The sequence below is a fragment of the Cetorhinus maximus genome, chromosome 7 (assembly GCF_964194155.1).
Source record: "Cetorhinus maximus chromosome 7, sCetMax3.hap1.1, whole genome shotgun sequence".
Lineage (NCBI taxonomy): Eukaryota > Metazoa > Chordata > Chondrichthyes > Lamniformes > Cetorhinidae > Cetorhinus > Cetorhinus maximus.
This window is the reverse complement of record NC_135885.1, coordinates 6,241,315-6,263,769: the sequence shown is the minus strand read 5'-3', so window position 1 is coordinate 6,263,769 and position 22,455 is coordinate 6,241,315. Positions and strand designations below refer to the sequence as shown.

General features: G+C 46.3%; 2 protein-coding genes across 3 annotated transcripts in view; one reads left to right on the top strand and one right to left on the bottom strand.

Annotated features, from left to right (window-relative positions):
• LOC144682565 (BTB/POZ domain-containing protein KCTD14-like) overlaps positions 1–22,455 on the bottom strand; it is a 1,380,231-nt gene that overhangs the window by 101,557 nt on the left and 1,256,219 nt on the right. The gene's annotated exons all lie outside the window — the stretch shown is intronic.
• LOC144682537 (kelch-like protein 24) lies at positions 103–22,406 on the top strand. The gene is made up of 7 exons (XM_078544956.1): positions 103–123; positions 6,107–6,996; positions 9,711–9,895; positions 10,632–10,750; positions 14,177–14,365; positions 18,630–18,818; positions 21,150–22,406. The coding sequence occupies exons 2-7, from the start codon at positions 6,122–6,124 to the stop codon at positions 21,336–21,338; spliced, it is 1,746 nt and encodes a 581-aa protein (XP_078401082.1). The 5' UTR covers positions 103–123; positions 6,107–6,121; the 3' UTR covers positions 21,339–22,406.

Sequence of the window (22,455 nt, the reverse complement as noted above, 5' to 3'; positions counted from 1 at the left end):
GATGCCATCCTCTCTGGTCGTGTTTCCAAACAACAGTGACTGTGCAAAGCGAACGTTTAAGAGCTGGGAGGTTTGCAGAGTTTAAACACACAGCATCGGGAAGACTCGGACCAGTCACAGGAGGTAAGTGACAGACAAAGGGCGGGGGGGAATGGAAATGGGAGAGGTTTGCAAAACCAGGAATATGTTTGTACCCCCCCGCAAGTGTCCCGTCAATTCCACCGTGTCGTTTAAATCAGTTCCAATTGCTGTTGCTAAACTTGCTAATTAAGGATTAACCTTTATTTTTGTTGCATGTTGCTGTCTAGAATAGTTCGGCGAGACCCAAAGTTTATTTCAATGCTTTTCGCCGTATGTTTTTTTTTAAAGAAAGGATTTTTAAATTTGAATTAGTGCTGAAGTGGGTTTTTTTTTTGGTGGGGGTGATAAGGGGGTCTAGGAAGAGGCGTTAGTTGCAACAACAAAAAAAACATGTTAAGTGGAGTTTGGCTTGGCAAGTTTAATTTTGAACTTGTGATTCTAGAGGGACGTCCATAAGATCTGTGGGCATTTCCATATCCGCATTCAATAATGTAGCATAAGATCGAACGATGAAATCCTTGTCCAGTGTGTTTGTCTGAGTGAAGTGTTTGGTGTGTGTGTGTGTGTGTGTGTTCTGTTCAGTGGTAGCAGCGCCTAGTAGCTGTTGATCGAGGACACAAAAGGACAGTGTGGAAGAGATGAACCTCTTCTTCCCATATGACATTCTGAAACCCAGCTCCCTCTTCAACCAGGCTAGCTCCAACACATTCACTGTTTGGGGTGGCAGGGAACCGAGTGACTGAATCTCAAAAAGCAAACCCCACCCCCACGCCTCCATCTCTCAATCTAAACCAAGCCTGTTATTGTCTGGAGTCCAGCCCCTGACCGCAATCCAAGAGTAAATCCCCCACCTTCTGTTGAACAATGATAAAATAGCTCTCTCTCTCTGTGTTAAATATTTGGTTAGCCCCAGGTCCTGACACCGATTCACAGAGCCTGGCAGCTGTAGACCAACAATGGGTGCCACTCACACGTTTTTTTTACACAAATATGCGTTACCCCCCCCTGTCAAAGCCAGTGGCAGAGTTAGTGGTGAGGGGTGAAGGGGGTCAGGGAGAGACTTGTGAAACCCTCCGTCACCCTCAGTTCAGTTGTCAGCTGTGGGTCCACAATACCTCACCCCCGCCTCCACTCCAGAGACTTCAGCACAGATTCTAGGCTGACGCTTCGAGTTGGCAGTACTGAGGGAGCTCTGTATTATAGGAGGTGCTGCCTGTCAGTTGGGACCTGAAATGGAGTTGCCATCTTCCTTCTCAGGTGGAGGTAGCAGTTTTGCCGAAAAAGAGGCACGTTGTCGAAGCTTTTCACCTTGCACTCATCAGGACCAGTGCGAGAGTGTCAAATTTCAAAAGGAGCAATAATTCATACTGCACGAGATCAGGGTGCTGATTGGTTGGCAAGTTGACTCTGGCCAAGGCATTGCCATGGCAAATGCACCAGGGGAAGAACAGTCCCCCAGGCTTTTATTTCATTCAAAAAGGCACAATGCCGGGACATGTTCCATTGGCCTGCAGAGGACAGGTTCCGACTAATAAATATATGGAGCTTCTAGCAAGTGTAAGTGAGCTACATTGCCAGACTGACTGATAACCTGAATGGATTTACAAGGCAAACTGTGGCAGCCGGGGATCGCAGGTTTAAGCCAGTAAAAGATACATTTGGACTGATGTAGAGATAGAAACAACAACAACTTGCATTTATCTAGCGCCTTTAACATTGAAACAGGTCCCAGTTCTCAGGAACATTACTGAACAAAATTTGACACTTGATACACACGAGGAGATATTGGGACCAGGAATCAAATACTTGGTCAAAGGAGTAGGTTTAAGGAGCGTCTTAAAGAAGGAGAGGTATAGGGAGGTGGAGAGGTTTTAGTGGGGGAATTGCAAAACTTAGGGCCCTGGCAGCTGAAGGTATGGCCGCCAGTGGTGGAGCGATTAAAACTGGAGATGTGCAAGAGGCCTGAATTGGAGGAGTGTAGTCATATCTGGGGGTTGTAGGATTGGAGGCAGTACACAAATATATAGAGAGGGGTTTGAGTTCTGTGGAGGTGGAGGGGGCGGAGGGGGGATGAGAATTTTAGAATTGAGGCATTGCCTGACAGGGAATCAATGCACAAAACCAAACTACCTCAGAGCTGGTCATTTGAAATAAAAACAGGAAATGCTGCAAATACTCAGCAGGTCAGGCAGCATTTGTGGAGAGAAGCAGGGTTGATGGGTGAAATTTAATGTCCCCCCCCCTATGAAAATGGTGTGTGGATGTGGATGACCTTCCCACCTCACCACCAAACGAGGCCCTTAAGTGGCCAATTAATAACTACTTAACGGCCTCATCCTGCCACTACAGGTCTTAACCCAGCTGTGGGGGTGGGGGTGGGGGTGGTGGTGGGGGTGGTGGGGGTGGGGGTGGGGGTGGTGGTGAGGGTGGGGGGGGGCTCGCCATGGGGCCTTGACGAGGAAACCCATGCTGAGTTGCTTACAGGCTCTCAGGGTGGGAGGGAGGTGGAGGTGGGCAGGGGCCTTTGTTCAAAGGCATTCGGTGCCTGAGGAAAGGGAGGGCCACTCCCTGCTCTTGCTGCTGTCCCTCCCTCCTGCCTCCGCCACGATCAACCCCCTCCCAACATCACGTAACAGTGGCCTGGGATGCAGCGATAATACTAGGCCTCTGGTGGGTGTTGTACCAGCAGCAGCTAATACCTCCTTGGTTGCGCTGCCATTCAATAGAGTTGCTGGCCTCTGGGCGGGACTCTTTCCACAACCTCCCCCCACACCCTGCAACCCCCCCTGGGTGCTTGATGTCTGGGAGTGGCACTTAATTTGGCAGGCATTCCCTAAAAGAGATGATGCATGAGAGACCTCCATCCCTCTCCATAAAATCCAGCCCAACGTTCCCCCCCTTTTATCTCGGGAGCCATTGTGGCTCAATAAGCAAAGGGATGGTGGGTGATATGGATTTGGTGCAAGTTAGGAGACAGATAGCAGAGTTTTGGATGAGCTCAAGTTAATGGAAGATGGGAGGTTGGCTGGGATAGCGTTTGTCAAGTCTTAAAGTAACAAAGCCATGGATGAAGGTTTTAACAACATATTGTCTACGTCTTATCAATTACATTGTTGATGCTGTCAATGCCAATTACATTGTTAAGGTTAAGAGAAACTGGTGATGGATATTAATTGTCTTTGAGCACATATAAATAGGTGACAGTGCCCCAATATGGGCTCTCACCCCCTTCTATTAGTTTATTTTATTGAGCATCTGTTTTATTCAAAAGAGAATATAAATAGGTGACATCTGGGACACTGGGTTGAGTGGGAGGAGAACTGTGTGCCTGAACAAGTCAATAAACTCTCAATAAAGAAAAGCTCCGTGTCTTGGTTTCGGCTTCACCAACCAGCTTTGACCCTGTTAACACAGAAGACTTGAGGCAGGAGGAGAATCTGGCTACATTGCAAATGTTCTCCCTCGCATACCTTTGATCTTTGCTGATGGCACAAAGTGGACTCATAGCCAAATTGACTGCATGTCTTACATTGTGCTCAATATTATTTTCCAGTGGGGTTAGGATGTATGGATGAGCTGAGGGACTTAGGAGTCTGAGTACAGAAATCGCTAATAACTAGCTGACAGGCACAAATAATAATTTAAGAAAGGTTAATGGAATGTTAGTGTTTACTTTGGGAGGGCTAGAATACAAAAAAGTGTAAGCTATGCTTCAGTTGTCTAAAGCTGTGACCAGACCACATCTGGAGCACTGCATTCAGTTCCAATGTGCTGCACCTCAGCAAAGATATAGTGGCCTTGGAGGGGGTGCAGCACAGATTCACCAGAATGATCCCGGGGCTAGAGGAGTTAAATTGCGAGGACAGATTGCATGGACAGGACGAGAGTACAGGCGATTGAAAGGGAATCTGATTAAGCTGTTTATGATGATTAACAGATTACATACGGTAGATAGAGAAAAGCAATTTCATCTGGTGGGGCAGTCTGCAACAATGGGATATAAGCTGAAAATTAGAACTGGGCCATTCAGAGGTGATGCCAGGGAGCACTTCAAAAAAGGGGAGTGGGAGTCTGGAGCTCTTCCCCCCCCGCCCCACTCCATCCCTGAAAAAGCTGTTGAGGCTGGTGGTCGGTTGAAAATTTCAAAACTAAGATTGATAGATTTTTTAAAATATCTGGAAAAACTCAGCAGGTCTGGCAGCGTCTGCGGAGAGGAACACAGTTAACGTTTCGAGTCCGTATGACTCTTCAACAGAACCGTTGAAGAGTCATTCGGACTCGAAACGTTAACTGTGTTCCTCTCCGGAGATGCTGCCAGACCTGCTGAGTTTTTCCAGGTATTTTTATTTTTGTTTTGGATTTCCAGCATCCACGGTTTTTTGCTTTTTTATATTGATAGATTTTTGTTGGGCAAGTGGTTTTAGACAGTGGGGTTCTAGGGTATTAGGGCTTACAGAACGGTGGGGGTGGGGGGTAGTTTGAATTGAGATACACATCAGCCATGATCTAACTAAACAGGCACAAGAGGCTGTGTGACCTTCTGTTCCTATGTGGCATTGATAAATGAAGATTACTATGTTACCACTAAGGCTAAATTAATTGAATTTGAGCTGTTGGAAGTTTTGATTTTGGGAGACGAAGTGGTAAATAAAACACAGCTGGAATGTACACCAGCCAACATCTGCATCAAATCCAAACCCTGATCCTTTCTTTATAAAGGATGACCTCTAGAACAGAAACTATTGAGAAATCTTTTTTGATTAAGGTGTGAGATTTTGGTGAAGGGCCAAAGTCTATAGAGTTAAGCACCAGCACAGTAGAAAAGAGTGGGAAAGAAGGTGAGGGAAATTTGGAAGACATAGCAAGGTTATGCCATTTTTATAAACCTGTAGATTGGAAGAGGAAGTGAAGATTGAAAGAAACACTTGCATTTATGTAGCACCTTTCGCAACCATCAGATGCCTCAAAATGCTTCACAGCAGCAGTTCCCAAACTGTGGGTTGCGATCCCAGATAGGGGTCGCAGAGGCCACAATGGGGGTCATGACCTCCCCCGCCCATGAGGCAGCGATGGCCACTGTGAAGAGGAGCTGACCCAGTCTGGCGGAGACTCTGGCGGGACAGCCCTGGCCCCACTGCCAAACAGCGAGGGTCGGACGGTGAGCGCTTTAACATCGGAAACCGCTTTTAGGGGCGTGTTTGAGTGGGCCTGGGGCATTTGTGCCTGACTTGGCGCAGGCAGAGGCTGTCAGAGGTTGACTGTGTCCAGAGCACAGGAAAAAACAGGAGGTCAGGCGGCTGACCCAGGAGGGTGAGTGGCAGCTTCAACCTTTACTGTATTTCTGCTCTAGTCTACCTATTGTACGGTCTCCTTAGGATAGCGACTCTGTGTTATAGAAACTTTGTGTCGTCTTTGAATTACCTGGGAGCTTGGGGAGCCTATAATTCCCTGTTGCTCTCTCACGGTAACGCCTCGGCTAATCAGAGTCCACTTGCCAACCAATCAGCACCCTTTCCTCCTGTAGGATAGATATTTGTAATTGTCTGAAATTTGATATTCTTGCATTTGTCCTGATGAGTGCAAGACAAAAAGCTTTGACAACATGTCTGTCCTTTCAGCGATATTTAAGTTCTGTACTACAAAGTGACTGAAGATTATTGGCAAAAAAAAACCAGAGGGGAAATAAGGAGGTTTTTTTTTTTAACCCGCTGAGCTGTTGTGATGTGGAAGGCACTGCCTGAAAAAGCTGTGGAAGCAGATTCAGCTGGAACTTTCAAAAAAGATTTGGATAAGTACTTGAAAAGGTAACAAAAAAAAGCAGAGCTATGGTGAAAGAGAAGGAAATCGGATTATTTGGATAGGTCTTTCAAAGAGCCAGCACAGGGAGGATGCGCTGAATGGCCTCGTTCATTGCTCAGTGAAAGACAGAGGAGCATCTTAGTGGGGTTTAGCAGTATCTATGTGAGTGGCACTATCCCAAGTGACGGGAGGGATTTTACTCATCATATACGTTTCAATTGTCTAGATAAAAGGAAGACCAATGATGGGATTTGGGAGCACAGTTCCAGAACACACAGCAAGAGAAACACAAAAAGCCAGCAAGAATCCCGCCACCGACCTTAACCTAAGGGTATGCCATGCTGAAGATGTCTTGACCAATCTGAACGTTTTTCGTAAAAGCAGACTCTTTACCGATATTGTGCTTCGTATTGATGGGCGTGAGTTTCACTGTCATCGAGCCACTCTCTCTGCTAGCAGTGTCTATTTCCGGACAATGTTTAGCACTGGTCTCCAGGAAAGCCAACAGGACACTGTGGACATCAAAGGGATCTCTGCAGACACCATGGATTGTGTGATTGACTATATGTACGGAGGGAGATGGAACATCCGAGAGGACAATGTTCAGAGTCTGTTGGAGGCATCTGACCTCTTCCAGATCTCAGCGCTCCGACAAGGTTGCATAGAGTTCCTGGAGACCCAACTGGACCCTTGCAACTGCCTGGGTTTCTTGAGTTTCGCCAACCTCTTTTCCATCCAGGCCCTGTCCGAGAAAAGCAAAAGGTTTCTCCTGGAGCGTTTTTCGGATGTGATCCAGCACGAGGAATTTCTGCAGCTGTCCAAGGACGACCTGTGCGACCAGCTGTCCAGTGACTTCTTGGCTGTTACGAAGGAGGAGACTGTCTTCGAAGCTGTGATGCACTGGGTCCACCATGATGTGCCCAATCGGAGACATGCACTGAAAGAGCTGTTGGAGCGGGTTCGAATTCCCTTACTGGATCAGATATATTTTGTTGAGAAAGTTGAAACAGATGAGCTTATTCTGAGCACTAAGGAGTGCTTGTCCTTGCTTCAAGAGGCGAGGAGGTATCACATCTTTGGCAATGAGATAAAGTCTCCAAGGACAAGACCGAGGAAGTAAGTGGGAGCTTTCTGTTAAACACTTCAGCCTTTGCCCAATGCGTAGCACCCTTACCTCCCTGTTAGAAGGTCACGGGCAGGAATGTTCGCTCAGCGGGCGGGCGCGTGCCTGACTGCTCAAGTGTGAAACGACGGGGGTCGATGTCGGCTGAGCGTGCTGATGTCAACACGCAGTCGCGCGATAGTTCAGTCGGCAGTGCGCCCCACAGCGCAATTAAAAGGCCTGTTAAGGCCATTAAGTTATCAACTAAATTAAACTCTTCACTGCCCGTCCAACCTAACGGTCGGCGGTCAGGCGAAAAGGCCAAGCGGCTCTTGCATTTTTTTTTTTAAATCTCATCCACGGGCGGGATGAGGTTTCCAAAAGCAAATAAAAATAAAATAAAAGCTTTAATTTTTAATTAATAACACGTCCCTGCTCTTGTGTGACAGAGTCAGATGAGGTGACATGTTTCATGACATTTTTATTTTTTTTTGTATGTCTTCATCTCCCTGAGGCATGATGCAGCGCTCACTGGCGCACATGCGTGAAGTTCGTGCTCAGCCAGCTCGGACTACCCCCACCCCCTCCAGCTCCCCCCCCCCAACACAGGTAGCACTCAGCACTGCCACTCGTGTTTCACACTGGCAGGCATTAATTGGTGAGATCGCGGTGTGATGCCAATCGCAAGTGGCGGTTGGCTTCCTGACCGCCCCCGCTGACCCCTCACGCCAAGGGCAAAATTCTGTCCCATGTGTTCAAGTCCCTCCTCTCAGTGATTTGAGCATGTAATCCGACTGATAACTATACTGCTGCACTGACAGAGTGCTGCACTGTCAGGGGTGCTGTCTGTAGATTAAAAGGGCTAATTCTAATAATAGCTACTGAGCGTGTGCATAAGGAGCTATGTCATAGGGATGTCACCTACTGAGAGAAGATTGCCGCTCGCCCTCCCCCGGGTTACAGATGGGAATATAGTATTCCCTGGCTCACCCAGTGAAATGTACAGGAAAGTGCACATGTGAGAAGAGCCTAATAGAGGAGCTGTAGCTATGTCCTGGTGTGCCGTAACCTTGTCTATAGTTAGTGTTGTTCTGCAGGATCTTTTCTAGAGTAAGGAAACTAACCTCTCCTGACACAACCCAACAGTAACAGACTGCCTTTTGGATGAGACATTAAAGCAAGATCCTATCTGCTCTCACAGGCAGGTGCTAAAGACCCTGAGGCATTGTTTTAAAGAGGAGCGGAAAAGTTCTCATCGATGTCTTGAACAATATTTATCCCTCAACCAACATCACTTATAAACAGGGTATCCGGTCACATCAGTGTTTGTCGGAACTGGCTATGCACTAGATTAGTTGTAGCAGTTTCTACATTACAACGGTGATTAAACTTCAAAAGTACTTAAGTAAACTAAAGTGCTTTGGGATATCCTGTAAAAGGTATTATTTACATACACGTTCCTCTTTAACTTTGACTCCTCTGTTGGGTTGGCTGGTATCTATCCCCCTAATTATACTGTTCCCTACCACTACTACATTCCTATTTCCTCCCCGTGGTCAGTTCGCTCATCCTCCCTGCAGCCCCCGCTCTCGTCCACACAGCTTACAAGAACCTCATAACTGTTGGACAATTGCAGGGGCTAAGGCTCCATGAACGCTACTCCCTGGGTCCCCACACCTGCCTCACCTGCAGTCACGCCCTCCTGTCCCTGATCACAGACCAAATCTGAATGACCTAATCTGAGGGGTGTGACCGCCTCCTGGAGCAAAGTGTCCAGGTAGCTTTTCCCCCTCCCTGATGTGGTGCAATGTCTGCAGCTCGGACTCCAGCTCCTTAACTCGGATCTGAAGTTCCTCGAGCTGCAAACACTTGGTACAGATGTGTTCGCTCTGGATCTCCAGCAGCGCCCACATGCTGCAGCAGCAACACATCACCCATCCTGCAATCACTATCGTTCTTTAGTTAATGACTTAATTAAATACTCCCGTATCCCTGCTTTTTACACTTTATTGTAATTTTTTTTTACACCAGCCTTATACTTAACAAGCTATTTTTAAGAAAGAGAAAAAAAGAATAGAGACCGAAACACAAACTATAGACCTTAATTTTACATTAAAGGCAAGAAATACTTAGCAATCCTACTCAACATTCAGCGGCTCCCCCCACTCTTTTTAAATTAAGTCTCCCCACTCTGTTTAAATGAAGTCTGCACACTCACCCCACTCTCTGTTTAAATGAAGTCTGCACACTCACCCCACTCTCTGTTTAAATGAAGTCTGCAAACTCACCCCACTCTCTGTTTAAATGAAGTCTGCACACTCACCCCACTCTCTGTTTAAATGAAGTCTGCACACTCACCCCACTCTCTGTTTTAATGAAGTCTGCACAGTCACCCCCATAGACCTAAACTTGCAATCCCTTGCATTTAGGAGATGAATAGGGAATCTGATAAAGGTGATTAAGGTCACTCGTGTGGAGCATAAGCGGCAGCGTCGACCTATTGGGCTGAATGGCATAATTCACTAAGTGAATTTGCTCATTCGGAGAGCAGGCGTAGACATGATGGGCTGAATGGCCTCCTCCTGCACTGTAACAATTCTGTCATGCTGTGTGTTAAGTGGTGTGATGCTCTTGTTCTCGTGTCATGATTAACAGAGTTACGGTCAGCAGTGCCACAGGGATCCACCTGAAAACCCAGCCTAACCACAGAGACTTTGCTTTTGCCCAGGTTCACAAATGTTGCAGAAGTGATCATTGTGGTGGGAGGCTGTGACAAGAAGGGTTACGCAATGCTGCCGTACACCCAAAAGTACAACCCAGGCACTGGGGAATGGACACAGCTTGCCAAGATACCAGACTACTCCAAATCTGAGTTTGCTGTTTGTGCCTTAAAGAATGACATCTTCCTCTCAGGTCAGCACCACACACAGCCTGGGGTCGTTGTGCCTGGATGTGGGGATCTGAGTGAAATGCGAACATGTGCATACATGTGATTGTGTTTGTAAGTGAATGTGTGGGAACATGAGCGCATTTATATGGGAGTTTGTGTATATGTGAAATCCCTGTGTACCTGGTTTAGCCGGTTGTTAGTCAGCCCTAGCTCAGTTGGCAGCACTCCTGCCACTAAGTTGCAAGATTCTGGGTTCATGTCCCACTCTAGGACTTGAACGCAAAAACCCAGGCTACTCCAGTGCAGTCCTGAGGGAGTGCTGCACTCTGAGGTGCTGTCTTTTAGTTGACATTAAAGTGGAGCTTTAAAGTCTGCCTTCTCAGGTGAATGTAAAAGAACCTATGGCACTATTCTGAAGAGCAGGGGAGTTCTCCCCAGTGCCCTGGTCAATATTTATCCCTCAAACAACATCACAAGGTGAAACAGATTATTTGGTCATTATCACCTTGAGGTTTGTGGGAGCTTCCTGTGTGCAAGTTGGCTGTTACATTTCCTACTTTACCACAGAGACTGCCCTTCAAAAAGTAATCCATTGGCTGCAAAATGTTTTGACACATTTGGTGGGTGTGAAAATGACTTTGTAAACAAATCAAGTAAACTGGCACATCTGATGATCAGATAGGATGCAATGGTATTGTTAAAGGCACAATGCTGATATTTGGACTTGTAATAAAAAGCCATGTGGATTTTCCTTTACAGGTGGGAACCTGTACAGTAATGATGTTTGGATGTATAACTCACACCTCAATACCTGGGTCAGAGTTGCTCTTTTAAATAAAGGAAGATGGAGGCACAGAATGGTGACACTGCAAGGCCAGGTAGGAACTGGGCAGAGTGGTCATTACTGACCAGGTATTGTCTTTAACTAATGGCTGGGATAATTTGGGAGCTGGGATATTCAGCGCCTGGAGCCTACTTCATGGTGGATGATCCCTTGGGGAAAGATGACAGCGGAGTAGTAATGTCAGTGGACTCGTAATCGAGAGGCCCAGACCAATGCTCTGAAAACATGGCTTCAAATTATAGCTGGTGGGAATTCAAATGCAATTGATAAATTTGGAATATAAAGCCAGTCTCTGCAATGGTGACAATAACTATCATTGTGGCTGTTGTAAAAGCCCACCTGGTTCATTAATGTCCTTTAGGGAAGGAAATCTGCCGTCCTTACCTGGTCTGGCCTACATGTGACTCCAGACCCCACAGCAATGTGGCTGACTCTTAACTGCCCCCCTGAAATGGCCTAAGAAGCCACTCGGTTCAAGGGGCAATTAGGGATGGGCAACAAATGCCGGCCTTGCCAGTGATGCCCACATCCCATGAGAGAATAAAGAAAATAAATCCATACCTCAGCTCCAAGTACCCATTTTTACCCCTACCCCACAAAACTATCGATCTCAGTCTTGAAAGCTTCAACTGACATCCAGCATCTGCTGCCTATTGGGGGGTGGGTGGGGGGTTGGGAGTTCCAGGTTTCCACTACCCTTCGTGTGTAGAAGTGCTTCCCAATTTCACTCGCAAGTGGCCTGGCGCTAATTTTGTGGTTAAGCCCCATTGTTCTTCATCTGAATGCCCCAATGCCTAAATCATAATCTTGGTTAAGGGAGTGCATCACTGTGACCAAGGACCCATTTACCTGTTCCAGGTGGATAGTAAAGACCCAGTGTGTGAAGAAAATCAGTGAGTCACTCTGGTTCAGTCTGTTCCACATGCTCAGAAATCGTCATGCAAAAGTTCTCTTTTCTTTTGGCTTAAATTGCTGTTAATTAGTATTTCCATAACTCATATTCACTGTTATTTCCTTTAAGTGATTTGTGTTGGAAAACTACCGGAAAGAGTTAGGGAGATTGTCTTATGAGAAACGATTGGGCCTCTACTCATTGGAGTTCAGAAGAATGAGAGGTGACCTTCTCGAAACACATAAGATTCTGAGGGGGGCTCGACAAGGGAGGTGCTGAGAGGATGTTTCCCCTTGTGAGGGAATCTAAAACTAGGGGGGCACAGTTTAAAAATAAGGGGTCACCCATTTAAGATGGAGATGAGGAGGAATTCCTTCTCTCGGAAGGTCGTTAGTGTTTGGAATTCTCTTCCCCAGAGAGCAGTGGAGGCTGGGTCACTGAATATATTCAAGGCTGAGTTAGACAGATTTTCAATCGACAAGGGAATTCGGGGCTATGGGGACCAGGCAGGAAAGTGGAGTTCAGGCCACAATCGGATCAGCCATGATATTGAATGGCAGAGCAGGCTCGATGGGCTGAATGGCCTACTCCTGCCCCTATTTCTTATTCACTTAGGTAGAAGCAGAAATATAAGCCTGCCTGTAGACAGGTTAAATATGTGACAGTATGAGGACAGGTTGCATGGACTAGCCTGTGTCCCTTGAGTATCGAAGGCTAAGGAGTGATCTAATTGAGGTGCTTAAGGCGATTGAAGGAGTTAATTTTTTTTAAATTCATCTGTAGGATGTGGGTAATATTGTCAACCACATTGCTGTGGGTCTGGAGTCAAATGTAGGCCAGACCAGCAGATTTCCTTCCCTAAAAGGCGTCAGTGAACTAGATGGGCTTTTACAACAACCGACAGTGGTTTAGTCATCATTGGACTTGTAATTCCAGATATTTAATTGAATTCAAATTCCACCATCTGCCGTGGTGGGAATTAATCCTGAGTTCCCAGAGGATTACCCTAGGCTCCTGAGATTACTAGTTCAGCAACAGTACCACTATTCCATCGCCTTCCCTATGGTATAGAGGGAGAGAAAAAACTATTTCCTCTAGTGGGACAGCCCAGAACACGTGGGTACAATGTTAAAATTAGAGTCAGGCGATTCCAGGAGATATCAGGGTGCACTTCCTCACACAAAGGCTAGCGGAGATCTGGAACACTCTCCCTCAGATCAGAAAGCTGTTGATGCTGGGGGGAGGAGGGGGCGGGGGTGCCAATTAAAAAGTTCAAAACTGAGATTATTAAGTTTTTACAAAGGAAAAATACTGCAGATGCTGGAAACAAAAATAAAAGGATGAAACACTGAAAATACACGAGTCAGTCATTGTCTGTAGAGAGAGAAAAATAGAATTAACGTTTCAGATCAATGTGACCTTTTGTCAGAAGTGATTAGTATTGTTCGGCATGGGTATGAAAGGCAATGAAACCTAGGAGGGTAGATGGAGTTAAGATGTGGATCTACCCATGATTCAATTCAATGAGGGGCTGGAATGGCCTCCTCCTTTTCCTATTTATCTGATTTATTGCAGGAGGTTTTGAGTATAAGTAAAGAAGTCTTGCTGCAATTGTACAGGGCCTTGGTGAAACCACACCTGGAGTATTGTGTATAGATTTGGTCTCCTTACCTAAGGAAAGATATGCTTTCCACAGGAGTGGAACGAAGGTTCACCAGACTAATTCCTGCGATGGCGGGATTGTCCTATGAGGAGAGATTGAGGAGACTGGGCCTGTATTCTCTAGAATTTAGGAGAATGAGGGGTGATCTCATTGAAGCAGACAAAATTCTTGCAGGGCTCGATAGGGTAGTTCCAGGGAGGATGTTTCCCTTGATGGGGAGGAGTCTAGATCCAGGGGACGCAGTCCCAGAATAAGAGGTAGGCCATTTGGGACTGAGATGAGAAGGAATTTCTTCACTCAGAAGGTGGTGTATCTTTGGAATTCTATACCTCAGAGGCCTGTGAGGGCTCAGTCCTTGAGTAGGTTCAGGACAGAAATCGATAGATTTCTAGATAGTAAAGTTATCAAGGGACATGGGGATAGTGCGGGAAAGTGACGTTGAGGTAGAAGGTCAACAATGATCTAGCTGAATGGTGGGGCAGGCTCGAGGGGCCAAATGGCCCACTCCTGCTCCTATTTCCTGTGTCCCTATGATTAGCTGAGTGGAGGATGATGCCATGGTCATGTGAGTTGGGGCTATGTAAAGAACTGCCTTAAGGGTGAAAGGGCAGAATAGGAGCAAAGAACAGAGGCTTCAACACACGGGACCCTGTTCTCCAAGGGATTGAGGGTCATCGCCATCCTTTGTACCCACTGCCTCGTCAGTGTACATAGCTAGTTGTACATGATCATGAAAATTATTGATGCTGCTGTATCAGTTGCTTTCTCAAATTGATCTGCCCTAGTCTGGCTCAAATTTGAAAACATCGTTTCTTTGCTCAGCACATTTGATGGAGAGTGAGGTGAGGCAGCTAGATCCTGTGTGTAAACACTAACTGATTACACTTCGCCTTGGTTTATTCTAGCTGTATGCAGTGGGTGGTTTTAATGGATTCAGCAGGATGTCCAGTGTTGAGCGCTACGATACGTACTTGAACTGCTGGTCTTACGCTGCACCTTTACTGGAAGCTGTGAGTTCAGCAGCGGTTGTTGCCTGCTTAAACAAGCTCTACGTGATAGGAGGGGCACTCAGCAATCAATTAAACTCCAACAAGGTAAGGAAAAGGCTTCCTCCTTTTTTTCCTGAAGGTGCAAAAGTTCAGGCCACCTAGACCATGCATCTATAGAAATGGTTAACCCTTTGCCCTTAAACCATCCTAGGTGAATGTAGGAGATCCCACGGCACCTTTTGGAAGGAGAGCAGGAGAGATCTCCCTAGTGTCCTGCCCAATATTTATCTCTCAAACGACGTCACTAAAAAAAGTTATCTAGTCATTATTGCATTGCTGTTTGTGGGAGCTTACTGTGCACAGATTGGCTGCTGTGTTTCCTATATTACAACAGTGACTACACTTCAAAAGAATCACATTCTCAAACTTCAATATACTTGACAATGCAAGTAAGTTTTCAGTGAATGGAAATCCCAAACATCCCATGAATTTAGTTGACAGACCAGGTTTTGTGATCCCACGAGAGATCCTAGAGTATTATTGTTCAGTAGTCCTCTATTGGATCATATTTATACATGCTAAGATGTCCTGAGTTTTTGAAAGATGCTATTGGAATGTAAATCTCTCTTTCCACCTGCCCATTCCTCTGCCACTGTCCTCTCAACCCCTGTTCCCCAACCCACATTGGCTACTGGTCCCACCATGCCTCAGTTTGAAAATTCTCACCCTTGTGTTAATATCGCTCCATAGCCTCACCCCTCCCTGTCTCTGTAACCTCCTCCAGTCCCCCAACCCTCCGAGGTCTCTGTGTTCCTCTAATTCGGCTCTCTTGCTGCCCCCAACTTCAATCACTCCACCATCGACTGCCCTGCCTTCAGCTACCAAGGCCCTAAACTCTGAACTTCCCTCTCTAAACCTCTTCACCTCTCTCCCATTCTCTAAGATGTTCCTCTTTGACCAAGTTTTTGACCAGTTGCCCTAATAGCTCCTTCTCTGGTTAGTGTCAAATTTTGTTTGATATTTCCTCATGTGAAATTCCCTGGGACATTTTTCTGTTTTTAGGGTGCTATATATATACAAATAGCTATTGTAGTTATGATACTCCAGTTATCAGAGTCTTGCATTTATATATACATCCCAAAGTGCTTTACAAGCAAATAAGTACTTTTGAAGTGTAGTTAGTGCTGTATTGTAGGAAACATGCAGACAATTTGCGCACAACAAGCTCCTACAAATAGCAAAGTCATAATTAGGGGATAAATATTGGCCAGGATTCTAGGGATAACTCCCCTGCCCTTCTGATGAGCACTGTGGGATCTTTTACATCCAGCTAAGATAGCAAACAGGGCTTCAGTTTAACATCTCATCTTAAATATGGCACTCTCGAAAGTATAACACACCCTCACTTTTCTACTGAAGCATCAGCCTTGCTTTGTAAGCTTGAGTGGGACTTGAACCCACAAACTTTTGGCACAGAGAGGAGGATACTACAAACTGAGCCACAGCTGACACATGTGGGACAGTCTGACCTATTTCCAGGGCCTGGGAGAGGGGAGTGCAGGTGGTGCTAATCACCGGGTTCCATGCCTCTCGCGGGTCTCGGGCTCATTGGCCAAGTAGCCTGTCAGTCTGGATGGTCAGGATCCAAAGCAGCCAATCTGGCACGGAGACCATCCTGATTGACAGGCTAATCGGCCAACGAATGTTGTTGTTCTGAACATTTCACAGGGTAAATGTTAGATGCTATTATTAAAGACATTATAGCAGGGCACTTAGAAAAATTCAGGGTAATTAGGCAGAGTCAACATGGTTTCGTTAAAGGGAAATCATGTTTAACCAACTCTTTGGAGTTCTTTGAGGAAGTCACATGTGCTGTGGATAAAGGGGAACTGTTGGATGTACTGTATTTAGATTTCCAGAAGGCATTTGATAAGGTGCCACATCAAAGGTTATTGTGGAAAATAAAAGCTCATGGTATAGGGGGTAACATACTGGCATGGATAGAAGATTGGCGAGCTAACAGATAGCAGAGAGTTATTTTCTGGTTGGCAGGATGTAAGAGAGGTGTGCTGTTTTGGGATTTAAGCCCAGCTCCCTCCACCCCTCCTCCTGGCCCTGTGCAACTGGTTGGTTTCGATGGCGACAGGTGGTGGTTGGGCGGTGCCGGGTAAGAGAGCGGCGGCGGCCTGTGCAGGTAGCTCAAGGCCGCCAGTTTTGGCCATGAATGGAATTCGAGAATATCTTCAAGGTCCTTCCAATTAGATGGTAAATTGAGATCTGGATGCCTGATCACCATTGAAAGTTTACCATGAGAGGTTCTACTGGAAATCTTTCCCTATCATCCTTCTTGTGTACAGGCTGCATCAGCAAGTCCTTCTACCAGGTGTCTCGTGACAATTTAATTTGGCACAGAATCTACTGCAGATATTTTGTATGCAAGAGGAAGGCCTGGAAGCCCAAGGCTGTAGATAGAGCTACTGAGAAGCTGAGTACAATTTCAATTCATGTGTCATGAGGGCCTTGTGGATGGAATCTGTACCAGAATCTGGTTTTGTCTCCAGTTGGGGCTGTGGTGTCAGGAGCTTTGACGATATGAGGTGGAATTCCACTGGTGGGGACTAGCAGGCAGATCCTTACCTGTTCCTGAAGCCCAGGAGAACATGTTGGAATTCTCAGCCAGGATGGATGCTGGATGGGCTCAGGCTTTACTCCCTCCACAGGTGGCTCGGGTTGTGGTTCTGAATGTGCTCTTCTAAGGGTTCTATGTTCCTACATTCCGTCCGGGCCTCAGTCCTCCCTCAATAGTGTGTGAGAGACCTGAGGCCACAACACACACACACACACACACACACACACACCCACCGACCCCCCCTCCCCCAGGATACATCTCCCTTCCCTCACCTCCTCCCTCCAAACACCACCCCCCACCCCACTCGGGATACACCTCCTCTCCCTCGCCTCCTCCCTCCCCAAAATCCTATCTACCCAGGTCAACCAAGCCAACCCGCTTCCCGACCCCAACTTTCATATGGATTCCGCTGAGGCCAACCTGGAGCCTGCGCCACCAGGGGGCGAACGTCAGGTCTGTTTTAGTTAAACCCAACTCCTTATCTCAGACCCGGTCCCCTCCCTTTCTCTGGTGACCAGGACTCAGGGCCTAGAGTGTCTCTCTCTCTCTAGCTCTGCTTCTTTAGCAACAAGGCAAATAAGGTTTTATTTGTTAGCTCTGCCGCTTGGCACTTTTAAATGGCCATTTTTATTAATTAATCATTTTTTAAATTATCAATTTATTGCTTTGAGATTTTTTTCTTGCTCAGCAAGATGTGTATGTTTTCTTTCCACCTGAACTTTTTAATGCGAAACTCATGTTTAATGTTGTGCCAAACCGGACCTCAGGCAGCTACTGCTGGGATTCTGGTTGATGGGGAAGGAGAGGATCACGAGAAGCCTGGTTACTCTTTTGGAGGGCTGGCAAAAGGGGTTATTTTTTTGCTCCAATAGAAATGAGAAGCGTTGGAAATGCCCTGCATGTCTGGCGGCATCTAGTGCGGAGAGAAACAGAGGTCAGTGACCCCTGGTCAGCCTCGTGGACCTGAAGCATTAACTCTGTTCCTCTCTCCACCAACGCTGTCTGGCCTTTCCGCATTTTCTGTTTATATTTCAGATTTCCAGCATCTGCAGTACTTTGCTCTCCATGCCGGGCATTTATAAGCGTCCAATTTAAAATGTTAAAAAGATTCAATTTGAAAATGAGAAAATATTTATCACTCAACGCAAAAAATTCTGTTAACAAAGCCGACTTGTGTATAGAAATAGGACATGATTGCAGGTGAATTGGTTGGTCCTAATTGAATGGAAGGTTTTACCATTTTAATCTTGGCAATGAAAGCAGGAGCCAAGTGCCAATTGAATATGTCGCTGTTAGTTCAAGATATTCTCATTTGTACATGGGATTATTGTTTGCGGTGGTTATGAGGTTCAAGTCTTTTTGATGTTGCTACTTGGCTACTGCATGGGACCTGGCTCAAAGGAATGGAGCTGGTTGCATAATATTGACGACCAAGTTGTGTCTAATTGCCTGACAGAGTCATGGGTGTAAAGTGTATTAACTGAAATTCCTGAGCTTTCAATGGGCTTTATAAATGGGGTACAAAGCCCAAGAAGTATTGTTAAACTTATATGGCACAGTTTGACCCGCCATTCTGGCCACACAGTGGTTGTGAGTGGGGGTGGGGGTTTAAAAGGGTGGGAAAGAAAGTAACGGACCCAGAAACAGGTCACCAGGGCCATGGTTTCTCTCCCTGGTCCTGCCTATTTCTGCCTGTCAGCCTTGCATGTTTGTATGTAAGAGTAAACGTCTTCGTTGCAGGTCCAGTGTTACGATCCAGTGAAGGACGATTGGACACTTACAGCCACAACTCCCTTTACTCAACGATGCATCAGCGCAGTGACTCTGAAGGACATGATTTATATTACGGGAGGGCTCATGGAGAATATGTATAAATACAACCCAGTCGATGACTGCTGGACAATGATGGGCAGCACTTCAGGACCTCTGGTAAGATCACAGAGCCTGGCCTAAATCAACTGAAAGCCATTGGATGTTCAGGATCTCCTTTCTCTGAAGGCTTTGTCTGGTGGTATTGAAGTTTCAGAATCTCTTTTCAGATCTTTTGGCCGTAAACACTGGGGTGGAATTTTCTGGAAAAATAACAGAGTTTAATGGGGCTCTCCATTATTAGTGCGAAATAATTCAGGAATATCTGGAGAGCAAGAGACATGTCATGAGTTGCAAATTGTCACACATTTCTGAACGATTTGAATCTCTTTGCCATTAGCCTTGTGGAAACACCAGCTTATTCTCAACTTCCCTGTGACTCTCCTGAAGCTGCTGCATTTGCCCTTTAAGTACGAGTTAAACTGGCAACTAAAAGCCGGGGCTGGTACTTAATGTTAAGGACCCTTCAGGTGACGAGGTTTATCTTCCTGCAATGTCACTCATCCCTTAAGGCCAATAAAGGGAATAGTTGAAAGTGCGAGGTCTCACTCGTGCAGGTGGTAAATCATTATGTAGAATTACAGAGGATTTACAGCACAGAAATCCAATGTGGTTGACTCAGCTGCCCTCTGACATGGCCTAGCAAGCAGCTCAGTGGCTTAACTACCACCTACTCAAGGCCAATCAGGGATGGACAATACATGCTGGCCTTGCCAGTGATGCTCACACCCCAAGAACGAATGAGAAGAAAATAGGCCATTCAGCCCAACCAACCCCATGCTGACATTTATACTACATTTAAGCCTCCCTCAATCCTCCTTCATCTGACTCTCTAGGCCTAAACCCCTCTCCCTTCTCCCTCATGTGGTTATTTAGCCTCCCCTTCAATGTATCTATACAACTCACCTCAGCCACTCCCTGTGGTAACAAGTTCCACATTCTGCCCATTCTCTGACTAAAGACATTATTCCCTGAATTCCCTATTAGATTTTTAGTGACCGTCTTATATTGATGGCCTATATTTTTGGTCTTTCTCACATGTAGAAGCACTCTCTCTCTCTCTGCCTATTCTATTAAAAATCTTTCATAGCCCTTAAAGATTCTAAAATTTAACATTTTAAATTTGTTTCTTACTTTTCCCTTTCTGTTTCTCTTTCTCTATCTTAATCCCATCTTTCTTCCCTTTCCTTTATTTCTATTTTTTGATCTAATTTGACCCTTGTTCACCCTAATGCTCTCTCGCTTGTTCTTCTGTTTCTTTCTCCATCCTTCAATCTCATTTGGCCCTGTCTTTTGCCAAGGTCTTTGTGGGCCTGGCTACTCCATTATCACCTCTGAGCTGAAGGCTGAGGGTAATAGCCCAACAAAAGGCCCAAAACAGCCCACACCAGCAAGACCTGGACAAATTGTGTAGGCGCGATGAGTTCACTCTTGCCTGGCATGATGTGGATCATGTACGTTCCAGTGTCAATTCCTGTCCGGACACGGTCAGGTGACATAGTGAAAGGCTGCTTGCCCTTGCAAGCAAGTGTAAATAGGCAATGACCATCGAGGCTGATAGAAATGTTTCATGTTGGAGGCCCAATAAGAGAAATTTAGGAATGCTCATTTTTGATATATATGCATGGGCCTATCACCAGCTTTATTTCATTGCTGTTTTTGGGATCTTGCTGTGCCCAAGTTGGCCACCATGTTTCCAAATTTTCAATGGTGACTACACTTCAAAAGTACTTGACTGGCTGTGAAGCGCTTTGTTGACGTCCCGAGGTCAGGAAGGCGCTATATAAATGCAAGTCTTCCTTGTCGTTCTGCTATAGTATATTCCACAGTCTCAAATCCTGAACTTCAAGGTTCACAAGTTGAGCACTGGTCCAACGCATTGTCCCCAAAGAGCCCAGGAAGGTCCAGGTTTAATCATGGATCTGTATGCGGCAAGTCAGTTGGTCTCAGCCAGGATGGTGACAAAGGGGGTGAAGCTGCAATCGATTTCAGTGCCCTAGTGCTGTGAGGGGCAAATAAAGAACTAAATCAGCCGGGGCTCCCACTCCTGATTGCAAAGTGTGCATCCGCAGACCTTGGGTGAAGGCAGTGTGATGCCCCCCACAGTCAAACAGCCTGGCATTTAATTGTCTGCTAGGAGATAGCAAATGACAGCTTGGGCAGGGTACTGGAGAGTAGCTGGCAGCCCTGGACCCATGCCAGAGCAGCAGTCTTTGGAGCTGGGGCTTGGGGAGTGCGGGGTGGGGGTGGTGGAGGGTGGTGGGGGGGCGGGGGGGCGGGGGATGGTGATGGGGTGGGTGGTGACGTCATTGGGAATAGAGAGACAGAAGGATGGAGGAAGCCTCAGACAACGAATAAGTAATAATCTCCACTTTCATTTGTGTGATGTAGGAGAACTGTGGGCTGACGGTTTGCAATGGGATGATTTACATCCTTGGAGGAAAGGACCACATGGCGGAAGGCACAGACAGGGTGCTCTGCATCGATCCCACCTCAGACAAGCTAACCCACGTTTCGACCATGCCACAGTGTGCCAGTTACCACGGCTGCGTCACCATACACCAGCGCGTGAGAAGATAACAAGTGCACTCGTTCACTGCACGCAGGCTGTACATTGCTTATCTTTTTACATACTGGACATTTGAAGTTGGCTGTAATGTTCTTTCACATAGTTTTTTTTAAACATTCTGTTACATATAAAGGCGCCACAGACAACAGCTTGGCAATAGCTGGGCTGTTTGTCAGAAATTGAAAATTTAATGTTTGAGTGAGTAACCAATTGTATTTAAACTCCTGCCCCACCTCTAACAGGTACTGACCCAAACACCACCTCCTGGCCCATCCCTGATGGGCACTGACCCATAGAGTTCCTCATGGTCCATCCCTGATAAACCTGATAAACCCTGGTATCCAATAATCAACATTGAGTCATATTTGTGGCAGCGATTAACCTTTATTCGACATAATGAAGACAAGGTATAATTACAAGTTTGCAAATAGCAGTTTTCAAGATATAATTGAAAGTTATATTATTCCATTTGTGCCCTGTGCAGAAGTAGAAGTCACCATTATATGTATCTCCACTCTCTCGCTCAGCCTCTGGAGCATTCTTAGAGTATCTCCTGAATTTACTGAATTCTCTTTGACGTCTTCTACACCTCTAACCCCTTCTTATCCTCCTTTCTAGAATTCAAACTCGCTGAATTTCGCTAGACCCATCAATGAGTTATAATCAGCATCTTCCTGTCCAATTATAGGGATGATGCATCTGCAAAACCCCTTTGCTGCCGGCTTTCCAGCCTCCCTTTACATTGTTTAGTTTGATTTTTGGGGCTGCTATCAATGCAGCTGTAGCAACCTAAAGGTGGCATGTTTTTTTACGCTGGAGGCACGTAGGGCTAAATCGTGTGCCCTCCCCCCATGCCAGGTGTGGTGGCAGAATCAGGCTAGAGGGTGGCAACTGGGGACCCTGGGAACCTTCCTGCCTTCACCCACCCGGATTGAGTCCTGTGGCGGGAAGGCCCTCGAGTAGCTTTCCTGTCCCGCTGCCAGTTTGGGCCCTTGAGTGGCCAATTAATGCCCACCTAAGGGCCTCTTCCCACTGCCGCTGGTATTAAGCCTGTGATGGGTGAGGAGAGGTTTTGGGGGTGGTGGGTGGGAGGCTCCTCACCCATGTGGGAAGCACGACAAGCAAACC

What these genes read in the sequence shown, in the direction of transcription:
- LOC144682537 (XM_078544956.1), top strand. Translation starts at nt 6,122, where the DNA reads ATGATGGGATTTGGGAGCACAGTTCCAGAACACACAGCAAGAGAAACA. An exon ending in TGGTGACACTGCAAGGCCAG is followed by an intron (nt 10,751 to 14,176) that starts GTAGGAACTGGG and finishes GGTTTATTCTAG; the next exon opens with CTGTATGCAGTGGGTGGTTT. An exon ending in GCAGCACTTCAGGACCTCTG is followed by an intron (nt 18,819 to 21,149) that starts GTAAGATCACAG and finishes TGTGTGATGTAG; the next exon opens with GAGAACTGTGGGCTGACGGT.